General features: G+C 48.8%; 1 protein-coding gene across 8 annotated transcripts in view; it reads left to right on the forward strand.

Annotated features, from left to right (window-relative positions):
• COL6A3 (collagen type VI alpha 3 chain) overlaps window positions 1–12164 on the forward strand; it is a 91168-nt gene that overhangs the window by 36427 nt on the left and 42577 nt on the right. For all 8 annotated transcript variants that reach the window (XM_086376499.1, XM_086376508.1, XM_086376516.1 and 5 more), the window contains 6 exons: window positions 233–841; window positions 3368–3973; window positions 5760–6374; window positions 8645–9244; window positions 9871–10208; window positions 11263–11341. In XM_086376499.1, the coding sequence (XP_086232625.1) occupies window positions 233–841; window positions 3368–3973; window positions 5760–6374; window positions 8645–9244; window positions 9871–10208; window positions 11263–11341 (2847 nt within the window). The remainder of the gene's footprint in view (window positions 1–232; window positions 842–3367; window positions 3974–5759; window positions 6375–8644; window positions 9245–9870; window positions 10209–11262; window positions 11342–12164) is intronic.

The following is a 12164-nucleotide window of genomic DNA, read 5'->3' on the forward strand; positions in this document are numbered from 1 at the left end:
TCTTCTCTGCCTTTTAGAGGACATGCGGTTGATTACAGTGGATCCACCTGTATAATCCAGTACATATCCCCATGCCCCTGATCCTTAATTTAACCACCCCTGAACATTTTCTTCTGTACAAATGCCAGGGATTCAGAGTTGGATATCTTTGGGGGCTGTTACTCAGCGTACCACGGTTGGTATGAAATTGTCCCTTTTCTGCCTTGAGTCACAGAGGCGGTCTTCCTTGTAGTTTCAGTTGAAAAGGATGTGGTGTTCCTGATTGATGGCTCCGAGGGTGTCAGGAGCGGCTTCCCACTGCTGAAGGAGTTCGTCCAGAGAGTGGTGGAGAGCCTGGACGTGGGACCAGACCGGGTGCGCGTGGCCGTGGTGCAGTACAGCGACCGGACCAGACCCGAGTTCTACCTGAATTCCTACATGGACCAGCAGAGTGTAGTCGGAGCCATCCGTGGGCTGACCCTGCTGGGCGGGCCAGCCCCCAACACAGGAGCTGCCCTGGAGTTCGTCCTGAGGAACATCCTGGTGGGCTCCGCTGGGAGCCGCATAGCAGAAGGTGTCCCCCAGCTCCTGATTGTCCTCACGGCCGACAGGTCTGGGGATGACGTGAGGGGCCCCTCTGTGGTCCTGAGGAGGGGAGGGGCCGTGCCCATCGGCATCGGCATTGGGAACGCTGACATCACCGAGATGCAGACCCTCTCCTTCATCCCGGACTTCGCCGTGGTCATCCCCACCTTCCGGCAGCTGGGGACCATCCAACAGGTCATCTCGGAGAGAGTGACCCAGCTCAGCCGCGAGGAACTGAGCAGGCTGCAGGCGTCTGTCACCCCCTTGACGACTCCGGGTAAGGAGCCAATTCTCTGGCACTTCCTTCCTTAAAATATCTGGGGCTATTGGGACTGCGGGTTACAAAGGCCTCTCAGTTTTGTTTCCTCCTCCATGGGGTGTGGAAACTAGGCTTACATGAAGAATTAGGAGCCGCTTGGCCTTGGTGGCCAGAAACGACTTGGGGAGAGGCCGAGAGTCGTGTTTTTAGCCAAATTTAAGTCTCAAAAGAGAAGTGGGCTTGGTTTACAGTTCAGACCCCTAACTCTGCATGAAGGCTTCTGTGCTGATAACTGAAGAGAGGGGCCATCTAGTTGATAAAACTCCCATGCAATGCCGGGTCCTCGTTACCCTTGGGGGTTCAGCTGGCAGCCTCCGATGGTCAGGGAAGGTGATCATCCCAGTTGCCTCTGTCAAGCTTGGGCACCGTTTCTGAAATGTTGGTATTCTCAGAGCCCAAGTGTGAAGATGGCATTTGAATTTGCTCAGCGCAGAGAAGGGAGTGTCTGAACTGGCAGGAGGGCCGCCTGGCTCTTCTGACCTCGGCTTATTCTACTTCCTGTTCCGCTTCCCCAGGCTTGATGCAGAAGAAAGGGGGCTTAGATAGGCCCACCCTTCCAAGAAGGCCCACAGAGGAGCTCCTCTCCCTGGGGCCTCGGGTTGGGAGGGCACAGTGGAGAACAGGCACACACAACGTCACCCCTGCGTGGTTCACATGCCTCACAACAGCATCTGCATCCAGGGATGGGGAGGCTGGGGTCAGCAGGCGGGGAGGCAAGAGTGAAAGCAATCGAGAGAAAAGTAGATGCAGGAAACCATTAGGGCGGGTGAGAGAGGGGGCAGCGTCCCCTCGCTGGTGTCCATGCAGAACAGCACTCCCTGTGAGCCTTCCTTGGAATGTTCTACAGGGCTCACCATCCAATAAATTGGGGGAAGCTGTGGGATAAATGCAGTGAGGGTTTTGTTGGCTGTTCCCTAGTTGAAGTGTTTTATGTGTCCCCCATACAATAGGGGAGCACTTTCCAAAACTTGTTTGGCTGCAGGAATCTCTCTCTTTTTTTAGTTTTTATTTTATATTGGAATACCATTGATTTACAATGTTGTGTTTGCTTCAGATGTACTGCGGAGTGATTCAGTCATACATATACATATATCTGTTCTTTTTAAAATCCTTTTCCCATTTAGGTTATCACAGCCTACTGAGTAGAGTTCTGTGTGCTCTATAGTAGGTTCTTGTTGGTTATTTTTTTAAATATAGTGGTGCGTATATGTCAACTCCAAATTCCGACTTTATCCCCCACCCCACCCACCACCTTTTTTGTGGTGCATTTGAGGCAGTGGCGCTCCCAGGAAGGCACTTTGGAAATGCTGGTATCGCGTGTGGCAGCTTCTTTAAACATAAGCACGTTTCTACAGCAGTGTGGCTCCTGGTCCGTTTGCTTTCCCCCTCTTCAGGATAACTATTTTCTACCTTTTCCTCATTCTGCTTCATCTACACCTTTCCCTCTTCAGTTAACTCTGAGCTGGTGATCTTGATTTCCATTTCACTGAGAAAGTATAAGTAAAATCAAAGAACATCTCTGCTTCCTCTAACAGTTTGCCTCCTCCCTATTCAAGAGTGCCTCCTGCAATTCTCCTGTCTCCTGCATCATTGATTCTCCGATGTACTGCATAGATCCTTTCATGATATGTACGCAGTGCCTTTTCTTCTCTCGTAAAAACCCCCTGGATGCCCTGCTCTCCCCTTCAGGAGGGTCCCGGTCTCCTTTTTTTTTTTAATTAAAAAAAATTAATTTACTTCTTTTAATTAAATTGTATAATTTATACAATACTGTGTGGTTTTTGCCATACACTGACATGAATCAGCCACGGGTGTACATGAGTTCTCCGTCCTGAACCCCCCTCCCACCTCCCTCCCATCCCATCCCGCTGGGTTGTCCCCATGCACCGGCTTTGAGTGCCCTGTTTCATGCATCGAACTTGGACTGGCGATCTAGTTCACATATGGTAATATACATGTTTCAGTATTATTCTCTCAAATCATCCCACCCTGGTCTCCTTTATAAGCATCATCTTCACTGCCTATAGTTCTCTCTGAACTTACCCTAGCCTGTTGTTAGCTCTCTCTGCTCCACAGAAAGTGTGCTGGGCAAAGTCCCTCCATCTGGCAAATCCCAGTGGTCAGTGTTGGGTGCTGTTACGCTTGACCCATGAGTGCCATCTGTCACAGCGGTGACCCCCTCCCTCCTAGAATGCCATGCTCCCTCGGTCCAGATTCGGCTCTTGTGTGTCTAGGTTCTTCCTCCTGCAGAGTCATTCTTCCTTATCCTCTGCTGGTTCTTCCTCTTCTCTCTTCCTCTTCTTCTCTTCATCACTGAATTCCCCAGGATCCTCTCCTGGGACTGGTGTTTTAACTTGAATAGTCTGAATTAGGACGCCTCGCCTGCCAGGTGGCAATTCTGTGACAAACTGGGAGGCGGTTCATTCGACACAAAGGCTCTGGTGCCAGTGGAGTTGAAGCCCTACGATAACATTTGATTCACAGTGGTCAGCGGCAAGAGGGACGTGGTCTTTCTCATCGATGGGTCCCAGAGTGCTGGCCCTGAGTTCCAGTACATCCGAACGCTCATCGAGAGGCTGGTCGACTACCTGGATGTGGGCTTCGACACGACCCGGGTGGCAGTCATCCAGTTCAGCGATGACCCCAGGGTGGAGTTCCTGTTGAACGTCCACTCCAGCAAGGACGAGGTGCAGAACGCCGTGCGGCGGCTGCGGCCCAAAGGCGGGAGGCAGGTCAACGTTGGGGGTGCCCTGGAGTACGTGGCCAGGAACATCTTCAAGAGGCCCCTGGGGAGCCGGATTGAGGAGGGTGTCCCTCAGTTCCTGGTCCTCATTTCCTCCGGGAAGTCGGATGATGAGGTGGAGGACTCGGCCATAGAGCTCAAGCAGTTTGGCGTGGCGCCACTCACGATCGCCAGGAACGTGGACCAGGAAGAGCTGGTGAAGATCTCGCTGAGCCCCGAGTACGTGTTCTCAGTGAACACCTTCCGGGAGCTCCCCAGCCTGGAGCAGAAACTGCTGACACCGCTCACCACCCTGACTGCCGGGCAGATACAGCAGCTCCTGGCCAGCACGCGCTACCCGCCTCCAGGTGAGACTGGGTGTTGGCTATTGCTCTTTTGTTGTATCTTCTAAAAAAAAATATATGTGTATATATATATATATACACACACACACACATATGCTGCTGCTGCTAAGTCGCTTCAGTCGTGTCCGACTCTGTGCGACTCCATAGACGGCAGTCCACTAGGCTCCCCCGTCCCTGGGATTCTCCAGGCAAGAACACTGGAGTGGGTTGCTATTTCCTTCTCCAATGCATGAAAGTGAAAAGTGAAAGTGAAGTCCCTCAGTCGTGTCTGACTCTTAGCGACCCCATGGACTGCGGCCCACCAGGGTCCTCCGTCCATGGGATTTTCCAGGCAAGAGTGCTGGAGTGGAGATGTATATATATATATATATAGGCTCAAAGGCCATGGTGCTCAGAAGTAAAGCTAAGATGACAGACACCTGTGATGGAACCAGTTGGGACTGTGGCTTGTTGCAGGGAAGAAGGGCATCAGGAAGGCTGACGGCAGGATTTGAATTTGCCAAAGGTGGTTTTGTGGAAGGCTTGAGCAAATGGGACTTTGCCCTGGACTGGATGTTGTTGAGAAGGGGGAGTAGTCCTTTGGGTGTCTTAGTAACTCTCATGGCGTAAGTTGTAATTGGTAGAGAAACAGTGGTCACACCTGTGATCCAAGATGGGGGGCGGTATTTGGTTATTTTGTCTTCTTTTCGTCAGTGTTCAGACACAGAAAGAGCATGGCTTTCCCTGATGTTGTTCTGTGAAATCTTTTGTGTTCCACTGGAGAACCCAGGGCCTGGCTGTGTGTGCTGGGGCAGCTTTTCTGTTCTCAACAAAAAATGGTTCTGTTCCACGACTTGCTCAGCTTTCGCTGTGCTGTTTTTCCACTAGAAGTGGCCAGTGTGTTATGAGGCAAAAGGTTGAATTTGTTGAGAGGCAAGATGTGAGCTATTTAATAAATGACATCCAGGAAGTACCTAGAAATCCAATTAATAGGAAGGTATGGTTTATCTTTCCTGAAAAGTGAAAATGTTAGTGGCTTAGTCATGTGACCGCATGGACTGTAGCCCACTAAACTCCTCTGTCCATGGAATTCTCCAGGCAAGAATACTAGAGTGGGTTGACATTTCCTTCTTCAGGGGTTCTTCCCACCCAGGGATCAAACCTAGATCTCCTGGGGTCTTCTTTACTATCTGAGCCACCAGGGTTCCTTATCTTTCCTAGGACTTTTGTTTAATTGTATAGTGAAAAAACTGATTCATGCAAAGAAGACAGGGGAATAATAGCTAAAATGAAAACTTTGTATAAATGCTAGAGATATGTGAGGAAAAAGAAATACTGTGAATCAAACACCCTGGGAGAGAGTTGGGTTTCTCCTGGCTGTCACTAGCTAAGTGGTGGCCTTTGTCCTCAGCTGTCTCTCTTTTCTTGCGTAATAATAAGAGATGTTGGTCTGGGTGATCTCAGTCTCTGCTGGTAGTAACAGGTCATGATTCATAGATTATGGTCACCCAGGATTTGTTTCTAAGCGCTATTGATTTTGAAAGAAGTTGTAACCCAGACTGCAAAGCCACCATTAAACTCAGAAAGGGGAAGTTTTGGAGAACTAACAATATTTCAAGAAGCAGAAATTGTTTTGATGCAAAAGGCCCAATATGTAATGATTGATAGAAAACCTGGGAGACAAAGACATGCACGTTGGCTGGTAGTTTTCACGTTTAATTAGCATGATGGTGTAATGGAGTGCGAAGTTCAGAAATGAAACCAGATGCGCGCCAGTCCTGTGCTGAGCTTTCCTTTTCCTCACCCGCAGCTGTGGAGAGCGACGCTGCGGACATTGTCTTCCTCATCGACAGCTCTGATGGCGTGAAGCCGGATGGCATCGCACACATCCGGGACTTTGTTATCAGGATCGTGCGGAGACTCAACGTCGGTCCCAACAAAGTGAGAATTGGGGTCCTGCAGTTCAGCAACGACGTCTTCCCAGAATTTCAACTAAAGACCTATAAATCCCAGGCCAGCGTGCTGGATGCCATACGTCGCCTGAGGTTCAAAGGGGGGTCTCCTCTCAACACTGGCAAGGCTCTGGAATTCGTGGCAAGGAATTACTTTGTCAAGTCTGCCGGGAGCCGGATAGAAGATGGGGTGCCCCAACACCTGGTTCTATTTCTGGGTGGAAAATCCCAGGATGATATTTCCAGGTATTCCCAGGTGATAAAATCTGCAGGAATTGCGAGCTTAGGAGTTGGAGACCGAAATATTGACAGAACAGAGCTGCAGACCATCACCAGCGATCCCAGGCTTGTCTTCACGGTGCGGGAGTTCAGAGACCTCCCCAGCATAGAAGAAAGGATCGTGAATTCCTTTGGGTCCTCCGGGGTCACCCCTGCACCTCCGGGAGTGGACACACCCTCTCCTTCAAGGCCAGGTATGTGCTTGGGCCCTGGGACTACAAAGTGGTTATTATTTTATTTTTATTCAGTTTTAATTGAAGGGTAATTGCTTTATAATATTGAGTTGGTTTTTGCCATGTATCAACATGAATCAGCCATAGGTATACACACAGCCCCTCCTTCTGGAACCTCCCTCCCACCTCCCACCCCGTCCCACCCTTCTGGGGTGTCACAGAGCACCGATTTGAGCTCCCTGCTTCATACAGCAAATTCCCACTGGCTGTGCATTTTACATATGGTAATGTATTTGTTTGCTACTCTCCATTTGTCCCATCCTCTTCTTCCCCTCCTCCGCCCCGTGTCCCTCTGTTCTCTGTGTCTGTGTCGCCATTGCTGCCCTCCAAATAGGTTCATCAGCACCATCGTTCTAGATTCCACGTATATGCATTAGTATATGATATTTATTTTTTTTACTTTCTGGCTTACTTCACTGTGTATAATAGGCTGTAGGTTCATCCATCTCATTAGAACTGGCTCACATGTGTTCCTTTTTATGGCTGCGTAATATTCCATCGTATATACATACCACAGCGTCTTTATCCATTCATCTGTCAATGAACATCTGGGTTGCTTCCATGTCCTAGCTGTTGTAAATAGTGCTGTGATGAACATTGAGGTAACATATGTCCTTTTCAATTATGGTTTTCTCAGGGTATATGCCCAGTAGTGGGATTACTGGGTCGTATGGTAGTTTTATTCCTAGTTTTGTAAGGAATCTCCATACTCTTCTCCATAGTGGGTGCATTAATTTACGTTTCTACCAACCATGCAAGAGAGTTCCTTTTCCTCCACACCCTCTCTAGCATTTATTGTTTGTAGATTTTTTGATGGTGGCCATTCTGAGGGAACACGAACTATTTTTTAATTGAAAAAAAGCAATCAGCATTCATTTTAATGATTTTCTTCTCTCAGATTTGTGGCAGTGATACTGTTAGAAATTAAATGTTTTTTTAGTTGCTAAGTCATGCCTGAGTCTTTGTGACCCGCCCTGCCACCCCCCCCCGCCCCCCCGCCATGGACTGTAGCCTGCCAGGGTCCTCTGTCCATGGAATTTCCCAGGCAAGAATACTGGAGTATGGTGCCATTTTCTTCTCCTGGGGATCCCCACTCAGGGATCGAACCCAAGTCTCCTACATTGGCAAGTTTATTCTTTATCACTGAGCCATCTGGGAAGTCCCTAGAAATTAAATACAAGAAGAATAACTCAGTTGAAATTGTAGGAGGAATAGAAGGAACCATTTCAGAAAGCAAAAGGTCCTTGCTTCTTCCATGAGTTTCCATGAGACTAGCTGTAGCCCTATTGAGATGCTCTGTAATAGTGCATTGAGGGTTAGCCACAGACTCATTGGCTCTCAGAATAAAGTGGCACCATTGAAGTTGTCCAGTCCATGCCCCTCCAAACATGATTGAAAGGCAGCCTCTGTCCTAGGTGGGACAGAGGCAACCCTCCTTCCTTGGGCTGAGTGCACCTCCCTGGGGGAATTGAGAGCTGTCCACCTATAGCTTTGACCTCATGCTCCTGAATCTGACCTTGGGTGCTGCCAAGAGCAAGTTGGGTTCCTCCACCAACCCATGTCTTTCTCAGCTCCTCCGCAGGTGATGGCCATGCAGACATCTGAGCAAACGATTAGGGTTGCTTACCATGAGGCATCACATTCCACTTAGCTCTTTCATATCCTCCTTCTGTGCTGGTGGTGGGACATTCCACACTGCCCTGGATCTCCCTTCTCTCAATTCCATTCTCAAATCTTGGTTAGAATTGGGAAATTCTCTCCAACAAAGCACTGGCATGCTGTCTAGCAGTGCTCCGAAGGTGCATGCGGTCTGCTTCCTGTTTCCCAGTCTTTCTCCAGCCTTCCCTCACCTTGCCTCTAGGACATGTCCCCCCTACTGCCAGACACTGTCCTTTCTTTTGACCAGGGAGAAAGACTCCAGTGGCATAAACACTTGATACCATGGACTGGTGAATCCATGGCATAACCCCATTTTGCATGGGATAACTGGGGATCTGCTGAGTTCTCACAGCTCCTTTCCTTTCATTTAGATAATTTATCATTTATCTTCTTGTTTTGGGCATGATGGTTTGAGAGCTGTGAATCTGGTAACTATAGAGTCATGGACTAGAGCCAAGGTGTTCACGGTGAATGAATGACAGAAAGGCCTTATTTTAATCATTTTCTGCTTGGTGATTTTGTTCTGGGTATGGAAATTGAATTTCCCCTTTTCTCATTGTCATCAACTTTAGAGAAGAAGAAAGCCGACATTGTGTTCCTGCTGGATGGTTCCATCAATTTCCGGAGAGACAGTTTCCAGGAAGTGCTCCGTTTTGTGTCAGAAATTGTGGACACGGTTTATGAAGGGGGCGACTCCATCCAGGTGGGGCTGGTCCAATACAACTCTGACCCCACCGACGAGTTCTTCCTGAAGGACTTCCCCACCAAGCAGCAGATTATTGACGCCATAAACAAGGTGGTCTACAAAGGGGGGAGGCACGCGAACACCAAGGTGGGCCTGGAGCACCTGCGGCGGAACCACTTCGTGCCCGAGGCGGGCAGCCGCCTGGACCAGAGGGTCCCGCAGATCGCCTTTGTGATCACGGGGGGCAAATCGGTGGAGGACGCTCAGGAGGCAAGCATGGCGCTCACGCAGAGAGGCGTCAAGGTGTTTGCGGTGGGCGTAAGGAACATCGACTCGGAGGAGGTTGGGAAGATAGCGTCCAACAGCGCCACGGCCTTCCGGGTGGGGAACGTCCAGGAGCTGTCGGAACTGAGCGAGCAGGTTTTGGAAACTCTGCACGATGCAATGCATGAAACCTTATGTCCAGGCGTGACTGACGTTTCCAAAGGTAACGTCCTTTAGGTGCATATATTCAATCTTGTCTTTTCAATGCTGGCATGTTATCTGGTTGCCCAGATGCCCAGTGCTGGCCTTGGGTCTCCTGCAGCACCTGCTGCTTCTGGGACTGACTTACATCCATGTGGTTGGGTCCTGGTTGTCACCTGCCTCTGAGATAGGATGTGTTTCCCGGATAGGAGTGGATGTCTGTCTTTTCTTGCTCTTACCAGATTTACCCGTCCTGTCTAATCCTCTAAATAATTCAGACTGATTGATGTCTATTTCAATTTGTAGGTTCCTTAGATTATTTGAGACCAGAGTGTTTGAATTCTCAAGTGTGTTTAATATAAAGCCGACACTTGGGATGCATCTAGACACTGGCTATATTCTGTGCTAGGGCTGATTAAGTCCCCAAAGCCAACATACTAAAATGCCAACAGTTTTGGTTCCTAAGAGTCAGTATGCATTTTCCCGGTGAGAGAGGCAGATCCAGTTGCTTCTCAGAGTTCGTACACAGACGATCTCATCTTGCCCTTGAGTGAGCGTGTTCCCGGTCCGCGTCCCCAGCTGTGCCTGTACGTTGAAAGCGTCTCAGCAGCTTGACTTTGAGCTCATGGCCTGCTTCTCCCTTTATAGCCTGTAACTTGGATGTGATTCTGGGCTTCGATGGTTCAGGAGATCAGAATGTCTTTGTGGCTCAGAAGGGCCTCGAGCCCAAGGTGGACACCATCCTGAGGAGAATCAGTCAGATGCAGAAGATCAGCTGCAGCGGCAGCCAGCTGCCCACCGTGCGGGTGTCTGTGGTGGCCCTCACGCCCTCGGGCCCTGTTGAGGCCTTTGACTTTGCTGAGTACCAGCCGGAGCTGTTTGAGAAGTTCCAGAACATGCGTGCCCAGCACCCCTACGTCCTCACTGCGGACACGCTGAAGCTCTACCAGAACAAGTTCCGGCAGGCCTCGATGGACAACGTGAAGGTCAGGGCGGCCGCCGCGTTTCTACTTCCTGTGTCACCTCTCAGTTTTACTGACGCCCTGAAAGCCCCGTCCCCAAACTGTTCTTCTTTGGATGTTCTTCATGTTTGGTGGGGTTGGTGGTGCCTGTGTATAAGAGTCCTTTATCATCAACTGAGCTGAAATGAAATATCTTTGTTTTACTAAAGCTCTTAAAAAAAACACAAAACTTGAAAATCAGTAATTAAGCTTGAATGAGTTGAATTTGTGACTAATGCATGTTTAACCATAGCCCTGCCCTCTAAATATGTTATGTTCTCTATTTGTATATAATTTTATCTCTCTTTCTATGTTTGTACACACACACACACACACACACACACACACATCAGTTCTCCAGGGCTGCCATAACAGAGCTCCGCAGGCGGGGTGGCTTAAACAACAGTAATTTGTTCTCTCGCAGCCTGGGAGGCTGGAGGTCTGGGATCGGGGGGAGGCAGGGTAGTTTTTTGGGAGGTCTCTCAACTGGGCTTGGAGATGGCGTTGTCTCTTCTGTCTCCATGTGGTTTCCCCTCTCTGTGTCTGTGTCCCATCACCTCTTCTTAGAAGGACACTGGCCACATTGGATGAGAGCCCACTCTGATGACCTCATTTACTTCATTGCCTCTTTAAAAGCCCCGTTGCCACATACAGTCACACTCTGAAGCACTGAGGGTTAGGACTTCAAACTGTGACTTTCAGAGGGACGCAGTCCAGCCCACAACACACATGCACACCCCTTCCCCCCACACACGTGTGAAGCTATGTCCCCTAAATAAAGAGGATGAGATAAAATTTTTATTTCCATTGTTGCTGGTGCTTTTTAATAAATCAAGCCCTGCAACATACCCATTTATTTTATATCCCATCTATTGCACAGTATCAAGGAACTATGAATAGGGGGTAATTGGTTTTCAACCTTGGCCCCCTGTTTCCTCCACCGTGAGGTGAAAGATTTTAACTGGCTAATGTTCCTTGCAAGGGTCTGTGATGTTTCTTTTTAATTTCAGCTGGGTTTTCACACATCTTTTATCTTCAGGTGGTCATTCATTTTACCGATGGAGTGGATGGGGATCTGGCTGATTTACAAAGAGCATCAGAGGAACTCCGACAAGAAGGTGGGTTCTGGGGGGTTTCTACAAATGGGAAGCAGGTGTACTGCTGGGCTGGAGAGTTTGCTAACAGACCCTGTGGGGCAGCGGCTTGTCCTGCGGGCACCTCTGTCCAGCATCTTGGTCCTCTTTCACCTGCCTGAGGCCATGGGATGAACCAGCAAGTACCCCTCACATAGACCAAAGTCCTGATACAGACCCCATGGTGTCCTAGGCTCATTCATGTGGTACAACATCTAGAAAGCTTGATGCTTTTGCAAAATAACATGAAGTTTTGATTCATTTGGCTGTATCGTTTAACTTAGGAATTACTGTGTTTTGGGTTTGCAGTTATCACAGCTCAAAAATAGTATAATGTTAGGCAAAGTTAACATAAAATAATGAAAGCATACTTCCCAAATTTATTGTGACTGGTTTGCAGTGGTACCTGTTACCAGATGTACTATTTGATCATTTGCTTTGGAATTTGATAGCACTGACGATCGAAAAAGTAAGTGCCAACGTCAGAGGTTTAAGAAGAATTTATGGAAGCATGACTTAGCTCAGGAATGTTCAGCTTATTAGCTTGCTCCTCCAGAGCAATGGAGAGGAAGCTCCTGTCATCTGATTTTGGAGGCGTGGGATTTCAGCCTTCCCACGGCACATCTGTGTTAGGTGGGACCGGAACTTGAGCATTTATGTGTGTCATAAAGGACAGTGTCGCTTCCTATAGTCACGTCCATCAGTGTGCTTTTTGACACCTTGGGAACAATTGCTCAGAGGAGTACAGAGTTCTAGTATTGCAGCTCTGCAGAACAGCCAATAGTGTGATTACATGCATGTCAGTTAA

The sequence above is a fragment of the Bos grunniens genome, chromosome 3, assembly GCF_055505025.1.
Source record: "Bos grunniens cultivar Pamir isolate PY7600 chromosome 3, Bosgru_T2T1.0, whole genome shotgun sequence".
Classification (NCBI taxonomy): Eukaryota; Metazoa; Chordata; class Mammalia; order Artiodactyla; family Bovidae; genus Bos; species Bos grunniens.